This window comes from Pagrus pagrus, assembly GCF_965226575.1.
Source record: "Pagrus pagrus genome assembly, chromosome: 3".
NCBI lineage: Eukaryota > Metazoa > Chordata > Actinopteri > Spariformes > Sparidae > Pagrus > Pagrus pagrus.
This window is the reverse complement of record NC_140187.1, coordinates 33,766,612-33,780,302: the sequence shown is the minus strand read 5'-3', so window position 1 is coordinate 33,780,302 and position 13,691 is coordinate 33,766,612. Positions and strand designations below refer to the sequence as shown.

Sequence of the window (13,691 nt, the reverse complement as noted above, 5' to 3'; positions counted from 1 at the left end):
AGAGAGGTTCTGAGTGGAACCATTACACCATAGAAGGATTCTCTGTAGAACCTCTCACAGGGGGTTCTAGGTGGAACCTTTCACAGATGGTTCTAGGTATAACCCTCTCTGCAAGGGTTCCAGGTGGAACCAAAAAGGTTCTCCTATGGGGACAAGCTGAAGAACCCTTTATCGTTCTAGTTAGCACCTTTAGTTCTAAGAGTGTATTGCACTGAGTAATACGTTCCTCAAAGGTCCCATATTGTAGAAAGTGAGATTTCCAAGTCTTTTTTAATTGGACGCTGGTTTAGGCACAATATAAACACTGACAAAGTATCGATCGTGCAATCCATGGACTCCATATACTCACAGCCTGATTCAGATTTTCGGTCTGTTACCTGTTTAACAAACAGCTGCACATGAAGAACAAGCTGCAGTCTGTATTTATACTGTGTACTGTGTCTACTCGGAGGCACAGGATCCATTTCAACCCCCAGAATGAGTTTATATATTGATTCATTATTTGACTCTGTATTCAGTGATATTCTGATTGTGAAATCATCATTTAATAATCCAGAATGTGATTATGGTGTCTTCTGGACACTGGAAGCTATCTCTACACTAAATGTTTCAGGAAAAACTGAAATGATGTAACATATGAAAGCCGACGCTCAGGAATGATCAGCCTCACGTGTTTAAAACAGACCATGAAAAGAAAAAGGTTTCTAATAAATGAAGAAACTTGTTTGTGGTCCTTTTGTTCTCCTACAGTCAGGCTGACACATTTGAACTCACTGCTGAATCAGAAATAAACAAAATATAAAACTTGATGGTGACACACTTGATGTGTATCTGTTATCTGTCTTCCCTTGGTATGAAACTCCAGTCATGCTGTGCTGTATCAGATCAGTCTGATCCGCTACAGCGTCCAATCAGTAACTAAAGGGGCAGGTCTGCCCGTAAAAGACATCCGTGAAGGCTTCTCCTGTGTGTCCTCGCTTATTGCTCCTCGCTCATCGGAGCACAAATAAGAGAATTGGGATGGCCTGCAAGATGGCAGACAGGAACGACTGCCGGTTCAAGTGAGGAAATTACAAATAAGAGAAATGAGCAATACCCACAGTCTGTATGCTCCCTCTTGTCTTTGTCAGTTTGTCCTGTATTCCCCTGTGTTCATCCCAGCTTCTGTAACTGAGGCTCGCCTTAATTTCCTTATCCTGCCTACTTTCCCCCTGTCTGGGTGTTTTGCATTTGGGTCCAACTTACCAACCACCTCCTACCTGTAACCTGTGGATTAATCCAGCGCTGAAAATAGATCCCAACAAATGCACTCTCTACCCCTGCTTGAGTGTTTGGTAAAAAACAGTGACCAGCTTATTTATCAATTCAGTGAGCCTTTGAAAAAATAAAAGTATTTATTATGAGCTGCTTTTAAAGACTTTTTTCTTCAACCAATGAGCTTGGAGTTGAGCAAGCGCCACAGACAGGTTAGGGGAAGTCTTAAAGAATAAAGGGGTGGACTTTTAAGGTGCGTTCACACCGGACCTTTTATTTTTGTCGCTGGCGACAAGTTTACATATTAAGTTAATGCAAACGAGCGACTGAGCGATTAATCGCTCAGGCGAAATGTCGCTGGGGCTCTGAGCGACAGCGTCCGAGCGACGGAGCGAAAAAACGCTCTGTCGCTCGACTTGAGAAACCCCAACTCTCTGGCCGTCAGTCGCTTGTCGCTCAGCGCTGACTGGCTGCCGTAATCTATATGTAGGCCTAATTATGACAACTACTGAAACCATGTAAACGTAATACAACTCCACCGGTCCGGAAGAGCAAAGCCGGCTTTACGTTGACACACACAAACACACCCACACACACACCGGAGACAAATGGCCAGGCGCTCCTCAGCTGGGATGGAGCGCCTGTAGTTGGTGTCCAACCCGGCAATCCTGCCTCCGATTCTCGCCAACAGCACGTCAAACTGGGCCGTTGTCAGCCGCGTATACTGTGAAAACGGGAAGAAATGAGCGCCTCCGAGCGACGTGAAATTAACTGGAATCGCTTGAATGACGTTATCAGAGCGATCTGTTGAATTGTGCCGACGAGCGACTGCAGCTGAGCAACAGAGCGACTTTTTTGGCGCGACATGAGCGACAGCGACAAAAATAAAAGGTCCGTTGTGAACGCACCTTTAGTTTCGGCCTTTACAGAATATATACAGAATGACACCAACCTCCTTCAAGACACCCAACAATTTTTTTTTTTCAATTTAATTTAATTTATTAAGATGTCCAGTGAAGCAGGAGTTACTCTTCACCAGGTGATCCCACACTTTGAAATCTCTGACTTTGTTAAATGTTATTATGTACAATAAACATCAGCATACTGTACATTCCATCAGCAGCTACACAGAAAAATCTTCAGTGAGTCACTCCTGAACTGTCCGTAATGATTCATTATACAATAAATCTGAATTCATCTCATTGATTAGGTTACTGAGGCAGTGAATGACTCCACAACACAAGACCATATTCAAAGAATGCTGACTGACTCGCTGTAAAGGTGATTTCATACTGAATATACAAATCAAGAATACACTGACTCTGTGTGTGTGTGTGTGTTTATGTTTATGTTGCAGCTCAGAAAGACTATTTCAGAATGTTTCATATTAAATGAATAAAATCATGTTAAAACATTTTCTGTTCACATTTACATGTTGAGACTATGATATGATAATGAGTTAAATGTACAATATGTAATTTCTGCCGCTAGGGGGCTCTCTATCTAAACAAAACAGACATCTGTTTGTTTTGTTTGTCTGAGTGTTTTTTTGACATTGCATGAGTGGTGGGGTACACCCTGGAAAAGTCGCCAATTCATCACAGAGCTGACATATAGGAACAAACAACCAAGTATGCTCACATTCACACCTACAGGCAATTTAGAGGAGCCAATCAACCTAACTTCCATGTGTTTGGACTGGGACCACCAGCTGGTTTTCTGATCCGCTGCCTTCACGACTACGTTGCTTGCTTGCTCCTACATGGTACCATAGCCTGATATTGAACAGAACTATCTGTATGTGCATGTTTGGGCTAACGCCACTGCTAACTCACTTGTTTCTCGGCCAGCTTTGGCCTGCCATATCATGTGGTCTACCAGCGACTTTGAGAAGAGATTTTGCTGTAGTATTGAACTGTTCTGTATGCTTATTACCTGCTTTGGCATAAAAAGTCATTATCAACTATTACTGGTATCCTGTTTGCTGCAATTGGTTCCAAACACAACCAGTTATAGTTCCTCTGAGTAAACTTGTAGATTACTCTGGTTTGATTATGGTTGAAAACATTTGGGATAATGTAAGTTCACAATTTAACAAAATATGTAAGAAAAACCTAGTCATTGTTTGACATTATAATGCAGGATTTCTACATATTATATTTTTAACTGTAACATAAAACCCAGTTTATTTTTCTGAATCCTCTTTCACACATCCAGGCCTCCTAAAATTATTCAAATGACACAGTGTATCTAATGTCCCCTGAGGACGGTCCAGACTTTTCTCAATGAGGTTGACATTTCTGTTTTAGTGAAATGCCTCCATTGTTGCTTTATTAATTCAGCAGCAGATGAAGAGGATGGAAATGCAAGCGAATGCAAGCGAGTCTGAGGCAAAGGTTGAATAATGACTTTGCCATCGAAGAGATGATAACAAAATTCATATTTAACTTTGACATTTACGCTGAATTTCATTATAGGAAAAAATATATGCCACCTTATTACTAAACTTGGAAACCTAAGGAACACACAAAATATCTACAAGGCAGTCAACAATGCCCTCCATTGTCAATTCAGATCAGAGAGCAATCTTAATTTATTTCCTCAACCTTTGGCTTGGTAGCTGCGGAAACCTGAGTCTTTTATGAGAACGAAGATGTAATAATTACCCAACACTTCCTCTGAGACGCTGGGCCCAGGCTGCTTCAGTCCACTCATTTTTGCCAGTCCACGTATTGGGTTGCTAATGGCTTTTACCCACTGATGTACGAGATGGTGGAAACAGCCATCTATGGTGGGCTGAGACATTAATATTTACCAGCCTCGAGGGGGTCAAGGCAGAATGGATCAGGCCATGTTAAATAAAACATGTCACCACCAAAGCGACCACTCCCATGTGCTCTCTCTCCAGCTCAGTAATATGCACGTTTTATTAATGTTGGAGCTGGTTTTATGTGTGCAGTTTGTGTAAGATGAGCTCAGTGAACTTGGCAGTTTAATGGGAATGGTGTAATCCACTTTATCCCAGGGTACAGGGGATAAATCAATAGACTATAAAGTTTTGGTTTGGTTATTGTGTGGGCTGAAACATGACTGCAAAAAAACAATCAGCAAGGTGTCTGGGGGTGTAAAAAGCTTTTAGGCAGAATACCTGTTCAAGATATCAAAGTTTTATAATGCAGGCTTTCAGACTTTTCATGGAAGGGTTAAAAAGGCAATGAGCTCTTGGATTTGTAGATGTGCTTGGCACCAGACAGATAAAAGTGCTCACCATTATCCAAATGTGATGTACAGGGACTTCTGGTAGAGCAGGTCATGGAGGCATTATCAGTGATTTCAACTGGAGAAGACGTGGGCAGATCATGTTTAATGCAACAATATATTAACTGGGCTAGACAGAGGTTGACATTGGCACACAAGATAAACATGAATGTCACATCTCTGATGTCACCTGTAGGTTTTCTGACTGGAAAAGTGGAAACTGGAGGTCATGAATCCTAATCTGAGGGCAGAGTCTTGGTCTGGCTGATGAACTGAATTTGGTTCAGAAGACAACAAGTTTGAGAATAACAGAGAAAACTGGTGGTACGGAATAAGAAATAAGTTGGCTTACCAGACCTCTGTTTCCCACTTGGCACCTATGCTTGAGGCAAGCAGCTCGAGGCTACATTAACCACTACTATAACACACCAAAATCTTAGTTCTACGGTGCATCGTGGGTAATGTAGGAACTGATGAGTGGCATAGACCAAATCATTGCAACGGCATGTGAAATCAACAAACTTTTACTTTTGTTGTTATTTTCAGCCATAACTGAATCATTATATATATATATATATATATATATATATATAACTATATATATAACTATATATATATATAGATAACTTAATCCCACGGAGATTTACTTCTTATTAAGTTGCACAGTCCAGAGAAGAAAGGCAGGTCGAGCTGACAGGCTGACATTCGTGAGCAGAGAGTGTACCTGTTGTGTGTTCGTCGCCGAGGGTCGGTGAGGAGTGTGTTGACGACGTTTCCTCCATGTTGAGAGCAGGCCTGATACGGCAGCGGGTCAGCGTAAGTCGCCATAAAAATGTATTTAAAATCCTGCTTAGGACCGTTCTGTTGTCAGGCATTGTTAATTTTATGAAACCATGTTATTTCGTGTTAATGTACCTCGCAGAGGGGAGAGAAAGCCGAGTCTGAGCTGCGTCAGGTGTGAGGCAGGGTTTTCAGACTGCGTAGTAGAAGTGAGTAAATCCATTGTTTGATTGAAACATACTGAGTTGATAAAAATGCATTTTGTTTACAGATATTTGCATATGTCGTTGAGTTATTGTGATTCATGATGTATATTGTGAAAATATTGTAGTGAGAGTGGCTACAAATGTGTCTTTTGTTTTATTTTCTGTTTACAGAAATTGATAGCCACTACTGTTGTCTGTATTACTAGCAAAAGTTCATGAAACCGAAACTACATAAGAGGGAAAAATAGGACTTTATTCTTGTTGTTTGTTTTTTTGTAACTATACCTTTCACCCTCAAAATTATCAGATTAATACTGTGCCTTTTTGTTATAAGTACAGTCGGGGGAATAAACAAACCCACAAAATATTTTGTTGTGTCCGGTCGTCTCCTTTTGATCTGGATATCACTTCAAGGCAATTTTGCAGTGGAAATGGAAGTGGTCTCTTTGTGCAAGTCACATGTTAATATCAAGACAGTGACTGCTGGCTGATTGCATAATTAGTTAAAGCTGATGTCTGAAGAATAATCCACAACAGTCAAATGTATCTGTGATAATCAGTTGTCAGCCAAGTGTCTGCTAAAGGCTGCATCATTTTACATGAGGGGCTTCTATGACTTCTATGGCTGTTCACCTGTACACACAAGGTCAGACATTACACTCACGCCAGGTAGTTGAGTAAAGGTGGGTCACACACTGTCACCACAAAAAGCCTTGATTACGGACAGTATACTAGGAGGCAGGGAAACATGACAACAAAAAGGAAAGTAAGATTGCAAATGAGATTAAAGATAGGGAGAGAAAGAAAGGGATGAAATGAAGACGTAAGGAAGGAACAAGTGAAGTAAACAAAACGGGATGAGGGGCATTGAGGCAGGGAGGAGTTCTATTTTTTGTATCATCTCTAAATCTTTTAACTGCTATTACAGTGCCACCATTACATTATGCAACTGAGCACCTGATAATTGTGTAAGGTTATGAAATGTATTAAATAAACAACAAAAATTATTGAATTAATTACTTAAGATATTTCATGAGATTTGTTGTTTTTATGAGTTTGATTTCAAGTTTTTCGCAATGAAATGTTAGCAAATGTGTATTTTAAGAGAAAAGTATGCAGTATATCAGGAGTCTGTGCCAAAAAGCTATTGTAAGTTAGTCACTGAATGAATTACTGTACTTAAGTTTTTCTTCAAATATTTGACCTGAGGCCAAACACAACATCTGGATATAATTGCAAAATGTACGCATCATTTTTCTCATGCTGCAGCCAGATAAATATATCAAACCACCTGTTAAAAGCCACCAGAAAATGACACCTGTTAAAAATGTTTTGGGGGAGAACCTCCACACCTCTGTTACATTGTCTCATTATCTTCCTACAGTCATGACAAAACTACAATAAAATATTCTAGCTGCTTTGAAAACATGACAAACACTTAGAGATGAACAGAGACCAGTCGTTAGGAGGTAGAGAAAAGGAGATAGCTTTACTATAAAGAAGGCGTCGCTAGCAGAAGTTGCAACATCTCATACACGCATACATGGTGAATATATTTATGCCATTTTCTGTTGAGTATGTACCTTACAAAAGCTGTTATTTTGCGTGTCGAAGCAAGACTTGGACGAGCTGCTCTGTTACACATGGTAAAAACGAGAAGATGCTAACATGAGAATTCTTAAAAAAAGCCAAACAGCATGTGATCAATCATTAAAAAAATCCAGTGGCAAATCTCGTATGTGCACCAGTAAATTCTGGACTTTGCTGCATTTTGAAATGAAGAAAAGTACAAAGCTGTCAAACTGCACATTGACATTTTCTTTTTCCCCGTGAAAGGTAAGCTGAGGCGATGCGGACAGTAAAAAGAGACGCTTTGCTCCGCACGCACCTCAAAACAACGTGCACAAACAAAAGGACAAGAAAAAAAGCACTGTGTATCAGCAAATATGCATAATTCTCTTTTCTTTGTTAGCCAGTCTACAACATTTCCCCACTTTGATCCACTCAGGGGAAAAGAGAAAGGCCAGTGGGAAGAGGAGGTGCAGGTTTCCAGGCTGGATTTTGAAGAAAACACTTCCAATGAGTCCAGTGAGAAAGTTCCATCCTATGCTCCGAACAAATTTTTATCTCTGCATGCTTTTTCCCCCTGTTTTCTTCTATTTCACCACGGGCTTCCTGTTGCGTCAAGATGTCTGTGCCCAGTGCTCAAACAAACAACCCCCTGTGGTCGCTCCAAAGTTGGACTGAACAATACTGTAAAACAATGGCATCAGAAAAAAACACCCAACTGATTAAAACTCAGAGGATATTGCTTTGAGTTTCAGACATAAGGGAACATGAGTTTTTGGAAAAGAGATACATATCAGGCCACAACTGTTTTCAAAATGGCCGCCTGTCACCCAGACATATGCTATGTTCCATTTTAGGGCCCTTTTCCTCAAAAACCTGCAGATTGGAAATGTCATTGCCAAGGTCAGTCCCAATTCAAGGGCTTCTGCCAAGTTGGGTCAACGCATTGTGGGCCAGTCACATGTTTAATGGTGCATATAGGCGATCCTGTTCAACTTGTAATCATATCAGATATATCTGACTTAAGCGAAAGCCAATTTATTGTTAATTACAGAGAAATGATAGCTGAATAATGAACAGATTTGTCTTTTTATCTGCTAGACTGTCAGTTGTCCACCATGTATTAAAATGATCATACTTGAGTAAATCCATGGTATTAACCACTTCTATCCGTTGTTTATTGACGATACATAAAGTAAAGTAAAAAAGGGCACCAGGATGTATAAAACTCTGTGTAGATTCAAGACTACAACTGTGTGTATGCGGAAATAAGACAGAAATAAGAATACGCATTCTTTTTGTCAGATTTATAAAGCTGTGCGTATGCCTGGTTCTGTTTAATAAATCTCATTCATTGTGGACACAATTCATCACTCACTAATAATTTAAAATTATATTTATAAATGAGTGACATTTTACTGAATGCTGTGTAGACTGACAAATAATATCATAACCAGTGAAATTGGCGAACAACCAAAACAAGCAGTATTTTACTCTACATCTCTCATGTTATAATTAATGTCCAGCTCATCCTTTCACCCATCTGAAGTATGCGTGGGATATGCACATTCTCCCTTTATAAATAGTTTTGGTGTGTACACATTGTTTATACATCCGGCCCCAGGAACCAAATTTCACAAGGTTCTTAAAAGTTCAGGTTATGGGAAGCTCTGAGCTGTTAAGGTCCTACAGTGACAAAGCTTTGATTTGAACTTGATTGGAATTTGGACATGGACAGCAGTGTGCAATATAGACACACTTGTCATAACATGACATTCGGAAAATGGTGGACAAATCCCACATGTGCAGACTCTCACAGCCATGTGTGGATGAAGTTACCCTGATGGTTACACAGACACGGAGAGAATAATTTGAGGTTTAGTTTTGGTCTGTGTGAGGCTTGACAGGAGAAGCAGACCTCTGAAATGGGACTAGCTATGCAACAACAGGCATGTTAGTTGAAAGGCATGATGGGAAGAAGGAGTATACGCAGTTTCAGAGAGATGACTCATGTAGAACAGTTTAAAGGAGGGGAGTTTCTCAGCAAATGCATGTTTTTTTAGGCCTACTAGCAGCTTGTGTGCGACAATGCTACAAACGGTATATTGCAGGAGCACTTACATCTTATTTACATAATTAAGAATCAATCATATTCCTCTTTCACAATATAGAATCCAAACCATCATTAAACATGTGACTGATAGTGTTGCCACAGTCAGTACCAGATTTCACAATGTAGAAGCAAAGGGCAACATAGAGTGAAGGATGATTCTTGTTACTTATTTAGAGTGCAAATGTTAGTCAAAGCTACATAACAAAGGTGCATGACAGACTAAAGATGCACCTGTCGCATTAGCTTGGTGGATACAGATTTGTGACTTTTCGTTTCCTTTTCGGATAAAGCATTTTTCTGGGGAATCCACTTTTAAATATTTACAAAGATAAGAGATTTTTTTCAGGACCTACATGTACAGAATATATGTCAAATAAATAATAAGCAACAATATTAATTTTCTGTCTGATGGAAACGTTATGTTACATAAATCTGAATAACAACACAGAGTAACAGTAATACAACATGAGTACGAGAAGAGCAGCACAACGGACAGATACATGACCTTCATGTACGATGAGAGATGTTTGTGTTGTTTTGTTGACAGCAGAAAAGCCAGCTGCTACAAAAATATCTTGAACATACTGTTGTGTGTAATGCCTCTCATGATGAACAATAACTGATTCTGGAGACATTTTTAATTTGGCTATAACTGGTGTGAAACAACAAAATAAGTTGATCAAAAATGTGTACATAACAATTATTAAATTAAGGACTAATATATTAATACTATCCACATAAAATGTAATAAATAGAAATATAAAATAAATATTTGAAATACAATGTTAACTCCAGTGGCTAACTGCAGTGAGGATCTATTTGATTTAGGGTTTAATAGTGCTGTTGAGTAGCAGGTAACTATAGTATGAAATTATGTGGTGAGACAATGAGCACTCAGTGAACATTTAGTATAAAATAAAGAAAACACAGTAAATCATTGAGTGTCAGTGTCTGCTAACAGCATGGTAAACGTAGTTATAGGACCAGTGAGATACTGAGCGTAAGTACTAAACTGACTGAACTACTTCCGTTACTCAGTTTTCTTTTTTCTTTCGTCCTCTGCAAAAAACTAAAAAGTAAGCTGATGCGTTTCATTTCAAAGGTGGCTGTGAATTGAATGTAAATTATTTCATGCTGTAATCGTGTCATTTAATTCAAGTATTCTACGCGGCCCTAGTCTTTTTTTCATGATTAACAAATTGATTGAGTTTAGAAAAAGGGGAGGAAGGGAAAAAGGTGTAGATCCCTCTCTCAGGGTGGGTTCAGACTAAACATGGAGTATTTTAGAAGCTGTGCGATTGCATATAAAGTCAATGCAAAGACATGAGAGGACAAAAAAATGAATTGAAGAGAAGAATTGTCCATGTAAATTGAAAATGTTTCAACTCAAGTTTGTGCCTAATCTGGGGCTTTCTGACTCCAATTAGGATATATGAAACAAAAGAGAGAGGTCTGATAGAGGTTGGTGCGCATGTTACTAGCTAGCTGACAGCTAAAGTCTGTACACTGGCTGTTTAAGGCGAATAGACACAGACAAATCCAGTGGGGAAATTTTATATGAAAAAAGCAAGGCAAAGTCTGAACACACCTCAAAGATCCCAGCCTCTCATGCTGCATTCATGTCCCACAGGAGAGAACGTAGATTTTAGCTTCAAATTTGAAAACATTATACACCTCAGCTTACAGGAGCTGAAAACTAATTACCTCTGCCAAGGAGGTTATGTTTTCACCCGTGTCCGTGGTTGGTTTGTTGCTTGTTTGGTTGGTTGTCAACGGGACTACACAAAAACTACTGAACAGATTTTCATGAAACTTGGATGGAGGATGTGTCTCAGCCCAGAATAGACCCCTTTAACTTTGATCCAGATAAAGGGACAGATCCAGGAATTTATTCTCACTTTTTCTAACATTGTGAGATAGTTTTTCAACATTCTCGGGGAATAATGCATGGATCTTGATGAAAAAAATCATGTGTATTTAGGTGACTGATATCTATGAGTGAGTATAAGTTGATGTGGATCCAAATACAAATCCAGATCTAGCAGATTTGAATAAGTTTTATTTGACATTGAATTAGGCTTGATTGAAATAAAGACTGTTGGGCCTTGGCAGAGGTATGCACTCTACTGAGTGTCATTCTAGTTGGGAACATTGAGGCCGGGACCGCAAACTTCCCCATCCGCGGTCACAACTAAGAAAATGCATGATGGGAAGTTGTTGACATAAACAGTATATATAATTTTTTTTAAATCATGTTTCCCATCATAAGTCATTATCTGATCACTATGGTAGATTGACGTTGCAATGTTTCGTTTGGTATGAAATATACTTTCAGAATTCATATGTGTAACAAATAAGAGAAAAGTATCATGGAAGCTTCACAGCTACAAAGAAGTACAACTGTTAACATTTGAACTGTCATCCAACAGTTGTTCCCATTTGACATGAATGCAGCATTAGCCTGCATGCTAACTAGGGGAATTTACTGGTTTGTGAGCTACTTGTGTTCTCAAGCAAAACTAACTTTCCCCTCTGTTGCCTTCCCATTTCTCTTGCACTAAGTAACTACCATGCTAAGGTAAATAATATTTATCATCTTTTCAAAAATGGGATTCATTAACAACATACTGCTGCAGAGCTTACTGCTTGTGGCAGAATTAGCTTCTCTTGTGGCGGCCATTTTGAACATCTGCACTACAACATTGGATTAGAGGTAAGAAAAACATGTCTACCACATCGTACAAGGCAAAGTGAATAAAAGCACGTGATTTTTTTAGCCTGCGAGTGGTAAAAAAAGAACGCAAAATGTGTACTTTTACTAACCAGATTCAACCCAAAAATGGTATGGAGGAGGTGATAGTGCATAGTTTTGCAGGGCACTAAAATGTGTGCCATGACTGTATACAGCACTCATTAATATTCAATGACTCATCTACCAGCTGTGGAAAAACTAAAATCTTTCATTGCGTAAATATCAATATGATAAACATATCTGCCGGCATCCTGTTAAGTTTGATGGTTAATAGCTGATATGTTACAGGACGGGGCCAGTGTGTGTGTAAGGAACCTCTTGTGTGTACTTTACTGGTATGCTACACAGAGGTAAGACGGGCGTATCAGGAAGAGAGCATGGACACTGAAAATGTTCGGAGCAGAAACAAATCAAAGAAAAATCTCTAAAGAACGCTTGTTGATGCCTCCAAGTGCTGAAAGTTGCCCCGAAGGCCCACTTCAAGTCTGTGTGGGTAACGGGCAGGCAGAGCGCAGAGGGTTACGAGCACTGTCCACTTTGTCCAAACGTCACCTCCAAGGGGCCAATTTCTCAGAGCTGGAAACATAAAATAAAGGCTTGTGGTCTAATTCCACTCCTGTATTCCCCTGTTTCTTATCTGTAGAGGAAAGCCTACACAGTTTCCAGACAGGCCCTGCTGTGTTTGTTCTGTGTTTATTGTGTTTCATATATTAATATACTCATGTGTGTGTGTGTTCGTGTCTGGTGTATGGTGTTGTGGTTTGTTGTAACACCCTCAGATCAGAGGGTGCCACTGAGTTCCCTATGTGCTGCTACAGCGCTACGCCAGTGAGTAGATGGCGTTAACGGGCGAGGTGGCCTCGGAGCTCTCGTTGCCCTCTGTCTCGTCCTTATCCTTCTTCACTGTGTACTGGCCAATGAAAGAGCCGTCCTCGTTGAACTGGCCATCACCGCCTTCACCGTAGTCCACCAGACTGTCGTCACTTTCCTTCACATTGCCGTCCAGTGAAGTCTGACTGCCCTGCAGAGGCTTGTTGTCCTCATCACTGCTGCAAAAGTAAATGAGGAGGATAGTTAGCAGTTAAAATGGGAGCAGGAGGTTGTTACATAGTGTCAGCAGGTCAGTTCAGGACTCTGTTGTCCCATCAACAGGGGTTAAAAGGGGAAAGTGAAAGGTTATGGGGATTGCAGGTAAAGAAATGACGTTAATACCATATTTTCAGCTTTTCTATTGAAAACTCATTGAAGTGACTGAATATTCACATCACTCAGGCCTTGTCTGACAAGACTTTTTTAAAGATTCATTTCTTTTCCTTATTTTCCTTAAAGGATAGGTGTGAATATTTTCAGTTCTGTATGAATGCAGTACTCACATGTTATAATTCACTTAGAAGAGTTATAGATGTAGTCTGCATTCATTCCTCCTGACCATAATGGCCATGAAGTGATTTCTTCGTAGAGCAACTACACACTAAGTGATGAGAACAAAATCCACACTCTATGAAAATGTGCATTCTTAAGTTATTGTTAGGTATTTGGTTTGTTAGTTGTTATTATTATTAATTAGCCAAAGTGATATGAGGCTTCAGCAGTCTGGGTTAGCGAAATCAAGTGGATATACAGTACTCACCCATTTGGGCTACTTTTTTATCAGAGCAGGTGATCATTTGGGCTTTCCACCAATTAGAAGCTAGGATATATTCGAATAAATCAGCTCCCTTCCCATCTGATTAGTACGACCAAGACTGACAGGGCACTA

The 13,691-nt window shown here is 39.7% G+C and overlaps 1 protein-coding gene across 13 annotated transcripts in view; it reads right to left on the bottom strand.

Annotated features, from left to right (window-relative positions):
• Window positions 1–6,968: 6,968 nt before the first annotated feature.
• nfasca (neurofascin homolog (chicken) a) overlaps window positions 6,969–13,691 on the bottom strand; it is a 156,428-nt gene continuing 149,705 nt past the window's right edge. For all 13 annotated transcript variants that reach the window (XM_084349423.1, XM_084349424.1, XM_084349417.1 and 10 more), the window contains one exon: window positions 6,969–12,981. In XM_084349423.1, the coding sequence (XP_084205549.1) occupies window positions 12,753–12,981 (229 nt within the window). In that variant the 3' untranslated portion in view covers window positions 6,969–12,752. The remainder of the gene's footprint in view (window positions 12,982–13,691) is intronic.